General features: G+C 47.3%; 1 protein-coding gene across 1 annotated transcript in view; it reads right to left on the minus strand.

Moving 5' to 3' along the window:
* PACS1 (phosphofurin acidic cluster sorting protein 1) overlaps nucleotides 1-14,636 on the minus strand; it is a 202,230-nt gene that overhangs the window by 88,448 nt on the left and 99,146 nt on the right. Inside the window, exons 7-9 of the mRNA XM_033955834.1 lie at nucleotides 3,130-3,210; nucleotides 2,630-2,689; nucleotides 1,967-2,127 (exon numbers count right to left, since the gene is read on the minus strand). Coding sequence (XP_033811725.1) covers nucleotides 1,967-2,127; nucleotides 2,630-2,689; nucleotides 3,130-3,210 — 302 coding nt within the window. The remainder of the gene's footprint in view (nucleotides 1-1,966; nucleotides 2,128-2,629; nucleotides 2,690-3,129; nucleotides 3,211-14,636) is intronic.

The raw sequence follows: 14,636 nt of genomic DNA on the forward strand, positions 1-14,636 counted from the left end.
TGCACCAGTGGACATAAGAACATAAGAAATTGCTTCCTCTGGGTCAGACCAGAGGTCCATCGCGCCCAGCAGTCCACTCCCACAGCGGCCCATCAGGTCCATGACCTGTAAGGTGATCCTTGTCTAAAACCCTTTAGTCCCCTTTATCCTTCTATCTATACCCTTTTATAACCTCTCTCTACCTCTATCTGTATCCCTCAATCCCCGTATCCTTCAGGAATTTATCTAATCCTTCTTTGAAACCCCATAGTGTACTCTGTCCTATCACAACCTCCGGAAGCGCATTCCATGTGCCCATCACCCTCTGAGTGAAAAAGAATTTCCTAGCATTTGTTCTAAACCTGTCCCCTTTCAATTTCTCCAAGTGCCCCCTTGTTCTTGTGGTTCCCAATAGGCTGAAGAATCTGTCCCTCTCTACCTTCTCTATTCCTTTCATGATCTTGAAAGTCTCTATCATGTCTCCTCCGAGTCTCCGCTTTTCCAGGGAGAAAAGCCCCAGCCTTTCTAACCTGTCTGTGTATGAAAGGTTTTCCATACCTTTTATCATTTTCGTCGCTCTTCTCTGTACCCTCTCAAGTATTGCCATGTCCTTCTTAAGGTACAGTGACCAATATTGGACACAGTACTCCAGATGCAGGCACATCATCGCACGATACAGTGGCATGATGACTTCCTTCGTTCTGGTTGTGATATCCTTCTTAATAATACCCAACATTTTGCTTTCTTTGAGGCTGCTGTGCATTGTGCCGTTGATTTCATTGTTGTATCCACCAGCACACCCAAGTCTTTTTCAAGGTTACTTTCCCCTAGTACTAATCCTCCCATTTTGTAGCTGAACATCGGGTTCTTTTTCCCTATATGCATGACCTTGCATTTCCCTATATTAAAGTTCATTTGCCATTTATTTGCCCACTCCTCCAGTTTGTTTAGGTCCCTTTGTAGGTCTTCACACTCCTCCGCGGTTCTAACCCTGCTACAGAGTTTAGTGTCATCCGCAAATTTTATAACTTCACACTTCGTCCCTGTTTCTAGGTCATTTATAAATACATTGAACAGCAGCGGTTCAAGCACCGACCCCAGCGGAACAACGCTTGTGACCCTCCTCCAGTCCGAGTAGTGGCCCTTCACTCCAACCCTTTGCTTTCTATCTGCCAACCAGTGTTTAATCCATCTGTATACGTCCCCTTCCACCCCATGGTTCCACAGCTTCCTAAGTAGCCGCTCGTGAGGTACCTTGTCAAAGGCTTTTTGGAAGTCGAGATAGAAACATAGAAAGATGACGACAGAAAAGGGCTATAGCCCATCAAGTCTGCCCACTCTACTGACCCACCCCATTAAGTCTGAGTGCTAATGTCCTAGTTCCTTATCTCGACCCTCATAAGGATCCCACGTGTGTCTTTTTTTTTTGTGCTTTTGATTGGGGTTTTATTTTTTTGGGAGCTTAAACTCCCAAGTGAGGTATATCCCTCTGCTCCACTGATGCTCAAATTCTCCAACTACGACAAGAGCTTCATGGTCCAACTGTAACCATCTGCTAGAGACAAAAATTCTGAGTATCTAAGGCTGCACAGTGTCCTTACTGGGCGAAACACTCAGCACTTCTTTTTCTCTGTCTTTATTCACTGGTCGACAGGCACAATCCTCAAGTTCATGACTAGTATTGTGATGACATTAAAGGAAGAAGTGGATAAAATCACCACTTATGTACAATTCTCCTCGATTTCATAAAAAAATGAAAAGCATTGGGAAACAGGCTGCATGCTGACTCCCTGGAAGGGGCATTATGAAACTGTGCATGTGAGCATGTTAGCTGACTGATGGGAGCTGGACAGGAAGGAGTAAGAACTGAGGCCATGTAATATGGATCTACTCCTTGATGACAGTGAAATGGGATAAAGTAAAGTGAGAGATCTGCTCTGAATCCTTGATGGGAACTAGATAGGAAGAGCTGTCGGGCTGAACTCACTTGAGCTTGGGCTTGGGTGTGCTGAGGATGCTCTCTGTCTCTTCCATCTCAGGGCCACTGTCGCTGGGGTTATACATCTCCAGGCTGTCATACAACTCATCCAGATCCTCTTCCACTTCTCGTATCTGCTCCTGGGACACATGCTCCAGTCCAAAGCCCACCTGAAAGGAAAGAAGGGAGAGAGAAGGAAATACCAGTTCTGTGTGAAGTACACCAAAAAACAGACCACCACCACACAAGGTAGCAGAATAAATAATGGGAAATTTGATCTAGTGGCTGGATTTATCTATTAAAAGCCCTAAAGCAAGGAACAGAATTTTAATTCTTACAAAGGTAGTAGGGAACAAGTGCAACTTATTATTTTTTTAAAATATACACTTTTAAAGTTACTTTTCACTTAAACTGAAACAGAAGTAATATCCCTGAGCTGTAGGTCTGCTACTGGACTACTAGTAAGTATCTCAAGTCAATTCAGTGTTAGTCTAGTTCCTCATATAAATATCCATGTGCTATTTCCTATCCCTCCTGAAAGGCATCCTCTTGTGCCAGGAATGCCAGTTGTTCAGCACAGAGAATCTTTCCCAGACAGAGAGGGGTAGCCCAATACAGCAAATGTATAGTCCTTACAAACTTCAGTGGAATTTAGGGCACAAGAACACTTACTTCATCTGAAACCTTGAACTTTTTCAGCAGGGCCACAAACTTCTGTTTAATATTCGGTTGCTGTACAGAGAAAACACATGGTCCAATTTACTTCAAACAACTCTAAAACTAAAGAAACATTATCAAGGAAAGGAAAAGGGGATGGGACCCGATATACTGCCTTTCTGTGGTTACAGTCAAAGCAGCTTACATATTATATGAAGGTGCTTATTTTGTATCTGGTGCACTGGAGGATTAGGTGGCTTGCCCAGAATTGCAAGGAGCTGCAGTGGGAATCAAACCCAGTTCCCCAGGTTCTCAGGCCACTGTGCTAACCACTAGGCTACTCCTCCACTCAAGGAAACTATCTTCAAGAATAGGATTTCAATCTAGGCCAGTCAATAAAAGCCCATTCATTTTGTAGGGCTGCACGCCAATAGCTGAGACCCAAATGCAGCAATTTGATCAAATGGAAGATCACTGTTCCTCAAACTCCACCCTGAAAGGACAAAGCCCCTCACCCGTGTACTGGTGGATGCAGAAGTCAACTTCCGCCTGGTCTTCTTTACTTTTCGAAGATCTTCATCCTCATAAAATAAATCCTATGGGGGAAAAGATAGGGCATGGGTTCAACTACACTTTTCGGTTTTCATGGCAAAGCATGCAAGCCTGCTATCTGTGGCTACTTGACTGAAACAGTCAATGCAATTAATATTTATGCAATGCCACCATGGTGTTAAGGTATTTCACACAAAGGCAAATGTCCCTAATCTAACAAGCCTAAATCTGAATCTGGGTACAGAAAACCAATACACTGGGAGACTATCCACCTAAAATTCACAAAGAAACAGATTTTAGTTATTTAAGAAATATGACTAAGCTGTAACTAACTTTGGCACACGTGAATAGATGGAATTTTGTGCCACAGCATTGACATACAAGTACTAAATTTGCATGTATAGAACTGGCATCCCATATATAAGAAGAAAATGTGCTAATGTTCCAGTAGAACAAAATGAAACTTTAACTTATCAAATAATAAATAACTGAGTTCTTTACTCTCTTTAGGGTAGGAAAAATTGTGACAACCTAATTCAGGGGCTTCCATTCCAGCAAACTCAATAATCAATTGCTTGAGTACCTGATTGTAAACCGCCTAAATAATCTTGATAGGCAGTATATAAATACAAAAAAAAAGATCTAGGTGTAAGACAACCACAAAAATGGAAAGATAGGAGGCCTCTATTGTTAGACCCAGGAATATGAGTAATTGGGACAGGGATATGGGGTACACTTTTACTGCTAAGGAATGGGATGCAATCTATTTCCGCAAATCTGATGGAAAATCTATTGTACCTTTCTCCTACTAGAATTGCGCACTTTTCTATAGCTGGTGTTTATTCATTTTTGGAGGGGGTGTGGGCAAATTGGTTTCTATATGCATGTCTGATGGGAGTATAATATCTTACAAACATTTTGGTTATCATTTGCTGAATTATTTATTAATATGTTCTTGTTCTCCATTTGTGCTAACCCAGCTCTGTTTCTGTTGAGCTTGACTTCGATGAGTATTCTCCAAGAGGTGGTGAAGGTGATGTTCCCTTGCTTGGTGGTTATGCATCGTGAAGTAGCTAAGCTGCAGCGCACACGGGAACTTCTAACCTGAACATCACTGTGGGACGCTTATAACCTCAGAAAGTTAACTGGCCTGCTTTGAGAAACTGTGGACTCCTTTCCTCTCATGGTATCGAGCGTCCTAGAGGGAGTTGACTTTCTAGCTTAGGACTATATGCTTTTGCAGACTTTTGCTTCATTAATGTTAGCTGTATTGTCCATGGTGAAAGAATAAGCATAGAGTTAGAATGGGAGCAGTTGGGGGGATTGTATATTTCTAAATTTGCATATGTAACAGTTTTACTTGATTGTAAATTCATACACGTTTTCTCAATAAATGGAAAGTTTTTTAAATAATGGGACGATACATGAAACTCAACAATACTTTCTATTTGCATGTAGTTAAAATATGAGTTGCACTACAACTGCACTCAGGTCCTAAAGAAAGTAAAGTTGCTTATCTGTAATGCAGTCTTCTCCATAGAAAGCAGGAGAACATAGCCATGCTCCATGGCGATGTCACCTATGCAGTTTGTGGGCCGAAGCTCTCCCTTAGTTTGGAGGAGTCTGATTTCTCTGAGCCTTTGTAGGGCTCCTGCACTGTCACACTGCTCCCCCAGTCCATTTCATAGCAAGTTCTTGTCTCCTAATTTTCTCTTGTGGCTTAGGAGGGAGGTTGAGTGCGCCTACATTCTCCTGCTGTTCACAGAGAACCTCTAATACAAGTAAGCAACTTTACTTTCTCCCCAGCAAGCAAAGAAATGCAAGCGCATACCAAGGTAACTCCAGAATTAAAGGTGGGTTCATTTTATGATGATGATGTTGGCAGTCCATGGGTACATGAAAGAAAGAATATATTGTCAAGTGAACATCTGGAAAAACTAGTATGTGAAAAGGTCCAATACTGTGCAGAAGACTTATAAGGCAACAATGTCTAGCTGCTTTACAGATGCCCTCAAGGAAGATTGATCTGAGGTTTGCAATGGAAGCTGCTTTGTCTCAGAGCCAATGGGCCTCTAACCTCCCTGGTGGTTGAAGATTTGCTTGAATACAGAACAAGATCCATTCAGAAACCCAGGCAGAGAGCATACACTTGGAAGCTGGTCTGCCTGGATTGTTAAGGTTGTAGATTTGTAACAGAGTAGACACCGAAGAGGGAGTGGAAATATGAAAAAGGATCTACAAAAGTTAGAGGAATGGTCTAATGCCTGGCAACTAAAATTCAATGCAAAGAAATGAAGAGTAATGCATTTGGGGATTAATAATCAGAAGGAACCGTATATGCTGGGAGGTAAGAAGCTGATATGCACGGATGGGGAGAGGGCCCTTGGGGTGATAGTGTCCGAAGATCTAAAGGCGAAAAAACAGTGTGACAAGGCGGTGGCTGCTGCCAGAAGGATGCTGGACTGTATAAAGAGAGGCATAGTCAGTAGATGGAAGAAGGTGTTGATACCCATGTACAGGTCATTGGTGAGGCCCCACTTGGAATATTGTGTTCAGTTTTAGAGACCGTATCTGGCGAAGGACGTAAGAAGACTTGAAGCAGTCCAGAGGAGGATGACGAAAATGATAGGAGGCTTGTGCCAGAAGACGTATGAGGAGAGACTGTAAGCCCTGAATATGTATACTGTGGGTGATGTCACCGACGGAGCCCCCTAGCGGACGTTTTCGCAAGCAAACTTGCTTGAAGACCTTCAAGCTTGCGATTGGCCCGCACGTGCCCCTCCCGCCCGACCTAGGGCATGCGTCTCCTCAGCGTGGCCTCAGTTCAGATAGCTAGCAAAGAAGCCAACCACTGGGAGGTAGGTGGGTTGCGAGAATATCTGTCTGCTGTCCCTGGATAACACCTGTTACGGTAAGTAACTGTGCTTTATCCCAGGACAAGCAAGCAGCATATTCTCTACATGTGGGAGACGTCCAAGCTAACCAGAACGGGATGGAGGGAGAGTTGGCAAATTAGGAGAATAGATTTTGCAAAACTGGCCAAAATGGCCATCATGCCTGGAGAAAGCATCCAGACAGTAGTGAGAGATGAAAGTGTGAACCAAGGACCAAGTGGCAGCCTTACAGATTTCTTCAATGGGAATTGAGCAGAGGAAAGCAACAGATGCCGCCATCGCTTGGACCCTGTGGCCTGTGACTCGACCCGGCAGGGAGAGGCCAGCCTGAGCATAACAGAAAGAGATACAAGTGGCCAACCAGTTAGAAATGGTCCGCTTAAAAACAGAGCGACCCAAGCGATTAGGATCGAAAGAGAGAAACAGCTGGGGAGCAGAACGATGAGGAGCGGTGCGCTTCAAGTAGAAGGCCAGCACACGCTTACAATCAAGAGAAGGCAAAGCCGCTTCTCCAGGGTGAGAATGGGGCTTTGGAAAAAATACAGGAAGAACAATGGATTGGTTGATGTGAAACTCAGAAACAACCTTAGGCAAGAACTTAGGATGAGTACAGAGAACCACCTTATCATGATGGAAGACAGTGAAAGGTGGGTCCGCTACCAAAGCTTGAAGTTCACTGACCCGACGGGCAGAAGTGAGAGCAATAAGAAACACAACATTCCAAGTAAGATACTTCAAGTGAGCCCATGCTAGAGGCTCGAACGGAGGCTTCATCAAATGAGCAAGGACCACGTTAAGATCGCAAACCACGGAAGGCAGTTTAAGGGGCGGATGAACGTGGAAAAGGCCTTTCATGAAGCAGGAAACCACAGGCTTCCCGTCAATCGGCTGATGAAAATAGTAATGGCACTAAGGTGAACTCGAACCGAAGAGGACTTGAGTCCAGTGCCAGACAAGTGCAACAGATAATCCAGGACAGCAGATAGGGAGGTAAAGACCGGCTCCAGCTGTCAAGTAGCACACCAGGAAGAAAAGCGGGTCCACTTCTGATGGTAACATTGGCGAGTGGACTCTTTCCGAGATGCCTCCAGGACATCCAGCACATGCTGGGAGAACTGGAACAAGTGCATTAAATTTCGAGGAACCAAGCCATCAAGTGCAGAGACTGAAGGTTGGGATGAAGCAGCGAACCCCGAATCTGCGTAAGCAGAGAAGGAAAAACAGGCAGAAGAAGAGGCTCCCTGGAACTGAGTTGCAACAGGCCACCGAGGAGCTATCAGAATCATGGTGGCATGCATGAACTAGAGCCTTACGAGAGTCTTCAGAATCAGAGGAAATGGAGGAACGCATACAGAAACAGGTCCGTCCAATCCAGTAGAAAAGCATCCGCCTCGAGTCTGAGAGGGGTGTAAACCCTGGAGCAGAAGCGGGGCAACTTGTGATTGAGGGGGGACGCAAACAGATCGACATCCGGAGTCCCCCAACGAGCAAAGTTACGGAATGGATGGACCACTCGTGAGGCTGCAGAAGACGACTCAACCTGTCCGCCAGACAATTGTGCTGGCCCTGAATGTAGATTGCATGAAGGAATATGTTGCGGTGGACGGCTCATTCCCAGAGTCGCATCGCCTCTCGGCACAGGGACAGGGACCCCGTGCCCCCCTGTATGTTGATATAATACATGGCGACCTGGTTGTCCGTGCGGATCAGCACCACCCGGTCGCGAAGCAGGTGACAAAAAGCCTTCAGGGCGAGGAAAATCGCCCAAAGTTCCAGCAGATTGATGTGACAAAGGCGGTCGGCACTGGACCAAAGACCCTGAGTGCGAAGACAGTCCAGATGAGCCCCCCCCAAGCATAGGCCGACGAGTCCGTCAAGAGGACCTATTGCATGAAACAGAAAACCTCTGGAAAGATTGGAAGAGAGCATCCACCAACGGAGAGACTTCTTCAACAAAGGTGTCACGACAATGCGTCAAGAGAGAGGATCCCGATCATGGTTCCATTGGGACGCAAGAGTCCACTGAGGAATACGGAGGTGAAGTCTGGCAAAAGGAGTCACGTGAACCGTAGAGGCCATGTGACCGAGGAGGACTATCAGGAGCCGAGCCAGGGCAGAAGACAGATGGGCCACCCGCTGGCATAACCGAACAAGGGCCTCCTGCCGAGGCCGAGGCAAGAAGGAGCGGAGACGAACCATGTCCAGGACTGCTCCGATGAACTCGAGAGACAGGGATGAGACTTGGGGAAGTTCACCTCGAAGCTGAGACTCTGAAGGAGCAAGATGGTATGATTCATCGCTCACAGAACTTCTTGGCGAGAGGACGCTTTGATCAACTAGTAGTTGAGATAGGGAAACACCTGCAGGCCGTGGAAATGCAGGGCCGCAGCTACCACAACCAGGCATTTCGTGAAAACCCTCGGAGAGGCCGCCAGGCCGAAGGGAAGAACACGATACTGGAGATGGAGATCCCCCACCCGGAATCTCAGATACCAGCAAGAGGCCGGGTGTATTGAAATGTGCGTGTACACCTCTTTGAGATCCAGTGAGCACAGCCAGTCCCCCTTGTCCAACAGGGGGTACAGAGTAGGGAGGGTGAGCATTTTGAACCATTCCCTAAACAGAAACTTGTTCAGAACACAGAGGTCCAGGATCGGACGCAGATCCCCCGACTTCTTGGGCACCAGAAAGTACCGGGAGTAGAACCCCATATTACATTGGTCCGGGGGAACCTCCTCGACTGCCCGGAGGCGAAGATGGGTCCGAGCTTCTTGTAGAAGGAGGGGCAGCTGAGACCGGCCCGAAGGAAACTCTTTTGGAGGAAGGTCTGGGAGTACGTGAAGGGAGTACCCCTCCCGGATGATGGAAAGCACCCAACTGTTGGAGGTAAGGCTTTCCCACTCTGTGTAGAAATGATGGAGATGCCCCTCCGATAGGAAGGGGAGAAGTCTCCAGAATGAAGGTAGCCCGAAGGCTCATACTGGAATTGTCAAAAAGACGGCCCGGGCTTTGCCGGAGCCGGCGGCTGGACCTTAGCTTGTCTCTGCAGCTGCTGCCGCTTTGAAGGAGGCCGAGAGAATGCAGGAGTAGTTTACTGTGGATACCTCCAGAGAGGGATTTTGTACTGCCGGACCGGAGGGGTCTTTGGCTTAAGACGCACAAGAGAGGCGAAGGACCGTTCATGTTCCGAGAGGCGCTTAGTGGCTGCCTCAATGGAATCATCAAATAGCTCATTACCCACGCAAGGAAGGTTGGCTAGATGATCCTGGAGATTCGGGTCCATGTCAACAATTCTGAGCCAAGCGAGGCGACGCATGGCGATCACAAAAGCCGTGACCCTCAAGGACAATTCGAAGACATCATAAGCCGCCTGAAACATATAGAGTCGGAGTTGGGAGAGAGTCTCCTCGAGGAGACGAAATTCCGGATGGCAAGAATCCGGCACGTCCGCCCTGAAGGTGTGGAGGACTTCCACACAGAACCGGAGATAGGACATGAAGATAAAGTTATAATTGAGGACACAGTTCGCCATCATTGAGTTTTAATAAAGACGGCGACCAAACTTGTCCGTCGTACGGCCCTCCCTCCCCGGCGGGACGGTGGCATACACCTTCGAGGAGTTGGATTTTTTCAAGGAAGACTCGACCACCAAGGGTTGGTGAGAAAGCTGAGAATTTTCGAACCCCTTAACTGGGATCGTCCGGTAGCGGGACTTCAACTTGGAGGGAATAGCCGGGACCACATAAGGGGTCTCCAGGTTCCACAGGAAAGTCTGCCGGAGAACCTGGTGCAGAGGCAAACGTAGTGCCTCACAGAGCGGATTAGTAACCCCCATCTCAGCCAGGAATTCCTGGGTATAACGGGACCGACTGAAGGTCCAGGTTCAAAGCCTTGCCCATGTCAGCAATGAAACGAGTGAAGGAAGAGTTTCGAGAAGAAGACTCATCCTCAGGAGGAGATCCCGAACGGGATCTTAGGGCAGCAGAGAAGGAGGGAGAAATCTCCCTTGAGTAGCCCGCCGGAGCCTCGGAGTCCCGTGAATGGGAAATCAAGGAGGCACGGCTAAAGCGCCTCGGGGGCGTCAATGAATGACCCCATATAAGATGGGTTGGAGAGGATCCCGGAGTCCGAGGAACCCATACACGGGGCCTAGGAGAAGATGGGGTAAAGGGAAATTCTGCCATCGGCTGCGAAGACCCTCGGGAGGCAAACCAGTGCCTCGAGGGAGAATGCACGGTAGAGTCCAGTTTGAGGACAAGGGTGTGCTTAGAAGGTTTTGTGGACGGAGACCTGCCTCGAAGAGGCGGGGAGGACCGCAGCCTTTTAGGAGGAGCAAACCTCGACAAAGTAGCGGGTGAAAAACGGGTTCCCGTCATGGGACCCCGGAAAGTCACAGGCCCCGAATCCGGGGATGAAGAATCACTCGAAGGGATCCGGCGAGTCTTGCGAGTGGGGCCCCGAGACACAAGCGAAGGACACTCAGCCTGGTCAGAAAGGGGCAGGGTCGAGACCGAGGTCAGAGGCATCGAGGCCGGGACCAGTTGGCTCACCACCGAGGAAAGCTGCAAAGTAAGGATAACCTTAAGCATATCCTCGAACATCGGCACCGAGACCAAAGGAGGTTGGGTCTGGGGTGCAGCAGTGCGCTCCTTTGGGAGCGACCTCGAGAAAGAGTATTCCCTATGTGAGGAGGCACGCTTTAAATAATGTCTCGAAGAGGCCGATGAAGCGGCACTTGCATGAGACTCCGAGGTAGGCTTCTTTGCCGGCACACCTGAGGAGGCAAGAGGAGACTTACCCGAGGCCGGGGTAGTAGGAGGAACCGAGGCCGGGGTCTTCGAGGTCGAGGGGGACTTTGAGGCCGAGCTATACGACGCCGGGGCCGAGGCTGAGCTCGAGGCCTGTCCCACAGGATCCATAGGGCCAAACAGTTGAAGAATCTTGGCCACACTCCGACGAAGAGCCCGCGGTTGCAAAGTCATACAACGCGGACACGACTCAGCGCGGTGTTCCGCACCCAGGCACTCCACACACCAACGATGGGGATCGGTGATGGAAATAACCCAGTTGCACTTAGTGCAGTTTTGAACCCGGAACAGGGCCGGGACATAAGCAAAAGAACGGCTGCGGCCCCGCGAGGCCAAGCGGCCAGAGAAAGACCGGAAGCCCGGTCAAAAAACACGAAGGAAAAAAAGAAAGACGCGAGCACAGCGACTTAAACAAAAAGAAAAAAGAAAGCCAAGGTGCAAGAGGGACAATGAGATCACGCGCAACAAGGCAGCAGTGCTTCTGGCTCTGCGGAAAACATTGAACTGAGGCCACGCTGAGGAGACGAATGCCCTAGGTCGGGCAGAAGGGCACGCGCGCATGCATGGGCCAATCGCAAGCTTGAAGGTCTTCAAGAAAGTTTGCTTGCGAAAACGTCCGCTAGGGGGCTCCGTCGGTGACGTCACCCACATGTAGAGAATATGCTGCCTGCTTGTCCTGGGATAATTCAACTTTTCTGTTAAAGTTTTCCTTTTTTTCTCTCTTGGGAACACTTTCGGGAGCACTAGGGAGTCTACGTACAGTATGGCTACAAAGCTTAAATCAAATGTGAACAAAGGTTCTAATATTGCGAGATGAAATGATCACTGTGAGATAAAACCGCATGAGTGAGACTGCTTTGTTTGGAGACAAAGAGAGTGGCATTCTAAAAGGCAGCGCGCATACTGTGCATTTCTTTAGCGAACTCTTAACCTTTTACAAAATTTAACTTACAGTACTTATGGCCGCAAAATATATTCACATTTAATTACTGATGGAACACTTGTGAATAACCAAATTTGTGAATGCCGAACCCACAAGTATGGAGGGAGGCCTGTATTTTAATTTGTATTTGTATATCCTGTTAACCCTCTTAGATCTTTCGCTAGTGCGGCCTACAATACTGAAAATAAATAAATAAAGAGGAAATGAACACAGGCTTCTTTCTCCATGGTCTGCAAGTTAGAAACTGCAGTATAGAAAATCTTTTTTTTTAAGTTATGTTTTTATTGAACCAAATAGTGCAGTTACAAAAAGAGCAAATATTAAACTTAACATTCACAAAGGTTAGTTACATTCTCATCACTAGTGCTGCCTGATTTCCGATTTGAATCGATTCACTGATTCATTTTGGGTGAATCAATTTGTTTCTTTAAAAAAAAAAAAAAATCGGCCTCCCGATTCGGTGACTGACCCTCCCCCCTCGCTCCCTAAAGCAGGAGTGGCAGTACTTTATAATAACTGTGTAATAAGCTGTTATCCAAGTACAGCATTCGGACAACCTTATTATATGCAACAGTCAACTAAACCTGGAAAAATTCCGTACATTAACCAATACCTTTTTGCCTGCAGAGATATCAAATCACATGTACTGTATTCAATTACCCTCACATTCTCCCACACCCAAGCACTCCTCTTCACATGCAATCGGCAATTGGGAAACTTCTCCTCTTCCCTCCCCAGTCGTCTACCATTTTTCTAGCTCTGCCTTGTCCTGCATGTTTCTCCCTCTACTCCCCGTCCGCGGACCTGCTTTTTTTCCTCCAGGCAGCTCTCAAACCAACTCGACACGGGAACGTCAATAAGGTTGAAATCGCCCCTAAGTCTCAAAGTGCAGTAAGAGGCAAAGCGGAAGATGTACTGAAAAACACGTCCGCAACCCCCTCCTCGCCTGGTAGCGATACCTCTCTCAAGCCCAGCCCACCTATCTATGGGATCTCTCCCTCATGCTCCAAACTCACCACCCTCATGTCCCACCTTCAAGCTTATCTTTCCAAGGCGCTCGTGATCGGCTCCGCAGTTTTTCTTCCCTCAGCATCTCGCTACCTCCGACGCAACATCTTTCCTTCAGCCCCGTCCCGCCCCATCAGCAACAGGAAGTGGCGTCAGAGGGGGGCGAGTCACAGCCGAGGGAAAAAACGATGCATTAGAGGTGGCGGGATACCCGAGAAGAAAAACTGTGGGGTTTGTTACTGGCGCTCTGAAAGATAAGCTTCAAGGTGGGATGAAGGGTTGGTAAGTTTGATAGAAAGGTGCCGTATTGGGGTTTGGGAGGCAGGCCTTCAGGGGGAGGGGGGCCTTAAGTACACAGAGGAGGGGAGGGAGGGAGGGAAGGGTGGGTTCAAAGAGACATGCATATAACAGTCTGGGGAAGAAATAATGGGTCTAATAACAGAGGAGAGGGAGAGAGATGGTGGACAATGGGATTTAGGGAGGGAAGGAACAGAAAGGGAGAGAAGTTGGACACAAGGGATGGTGTGGAGGAGGGGAGGGGGATAGAAATACTGGATAGGAGGGTAGTTGGGAAGAGAAAGGGAAAACTCATAGACCCTGGGGTGGTGGGGAAGGAGGGAGAGATGCTGGATGAAAGGGTAGTTGAGTAAAGAAGAGATGGTGGATCTGGGGATGGTGGGATCCATCGCTGCAGCTGCGGGGATGGAGATGAAAAAAAGGAAAGATGCCAGACCTCAGGGGGAGGAAAGAGAAATGGAAGGGGAGGACAGAGATGGAAGATGGATGGTTAGCACGGAAAAAGAAGAGTCATCAGAAGTCATCAGAAGTCAACCAGAGCAGGGACCAACATGATTTGAATAATGACCAGACAACAAAAGGTAAAAAAATAATTTTATTTTCTGTTTTGTGATTACAATATGTCAGATTTGAAATGTGTATCTTGCAGAGCTGGTGTTAGACCACGAACGTGAGCTAGGATTTAACAGAGAGAGGAAAAGTCTTTTTTGTTTATTTTGTTTACACCATAGTGCCAGTGTGGGTAGGAGAGGGCAAAGGGGTGAAGAGGCTATAAAATAAACCCACCAGGATGTCAGGAAAAATACCCAATTGGGGAGGAAAATCGAATCAAAAAATTGATTCAAATCACAATTTTTTTTCCTGAATCAGGCAGCACTACTCATCACTCAGGTAGTTCCCCCAATAATATACTGGTGAAACAGGTATCAATACAAAAACATGAACCTCAATTAAGTGGAAGCTAGAGAATGACACGGGGAAAAAATCTGTCCCCGTCACCGCCCCGTCCCCGGCCCACCATCCTCTGCACCGCCCCGTCACCGCCATTCCATTCACCGCCCTGTCACCGTCACTGCCATCCCTTTCACTGCCCCGTCACCGCCACTGCCATCCCATTCACCGCCCCGTCACCGTCCCCGCAGCATCCATATAAGCCTTAGTACTCTAATATTTAGCGTATTCCATTCTTATAAATCAAAGTTCCTGCTGCTGAACTAGAGAAAGAGATGTTCAGCTGGCAGGGCTTTGTTTATAAATTTTTATTAACACAACTAATATACCACCATAATGTTTCCGACAGAGGACAAGTATGCAATAAATGCGTTTTGCTGTTTCAATGCCAGTGCTCAGCAGAACAACAGACAGCAATATGGACATTCACCTTATGTAGTACTTTTTTAATATATAAAAACAGGCAAAATTAGTTGCTGTTTTATCATTATATTTTCTTGCCATTATAGTATTCTTCATTGATCATTTTTCTTTTTAAATTCAAAACAAATTCAACCTATCTTGTGTCC

The sequence above is a fragment of the Geotrypetes seraphini genome, chromosome 8 (assembly GCF_902459505.1).
Source record: "Geotrypetes seraphini chromosome 8, aGeoSer1.1, whole genome shotgun sequence".
Classification (NCBI taxonomy): domain Eukaryota; kingdom Metazoa; phylum Chordata; class Amphibia; order Gymnophiona; family Dermophiidae; genus Geotrypetes; species Geotrypetes seraphini.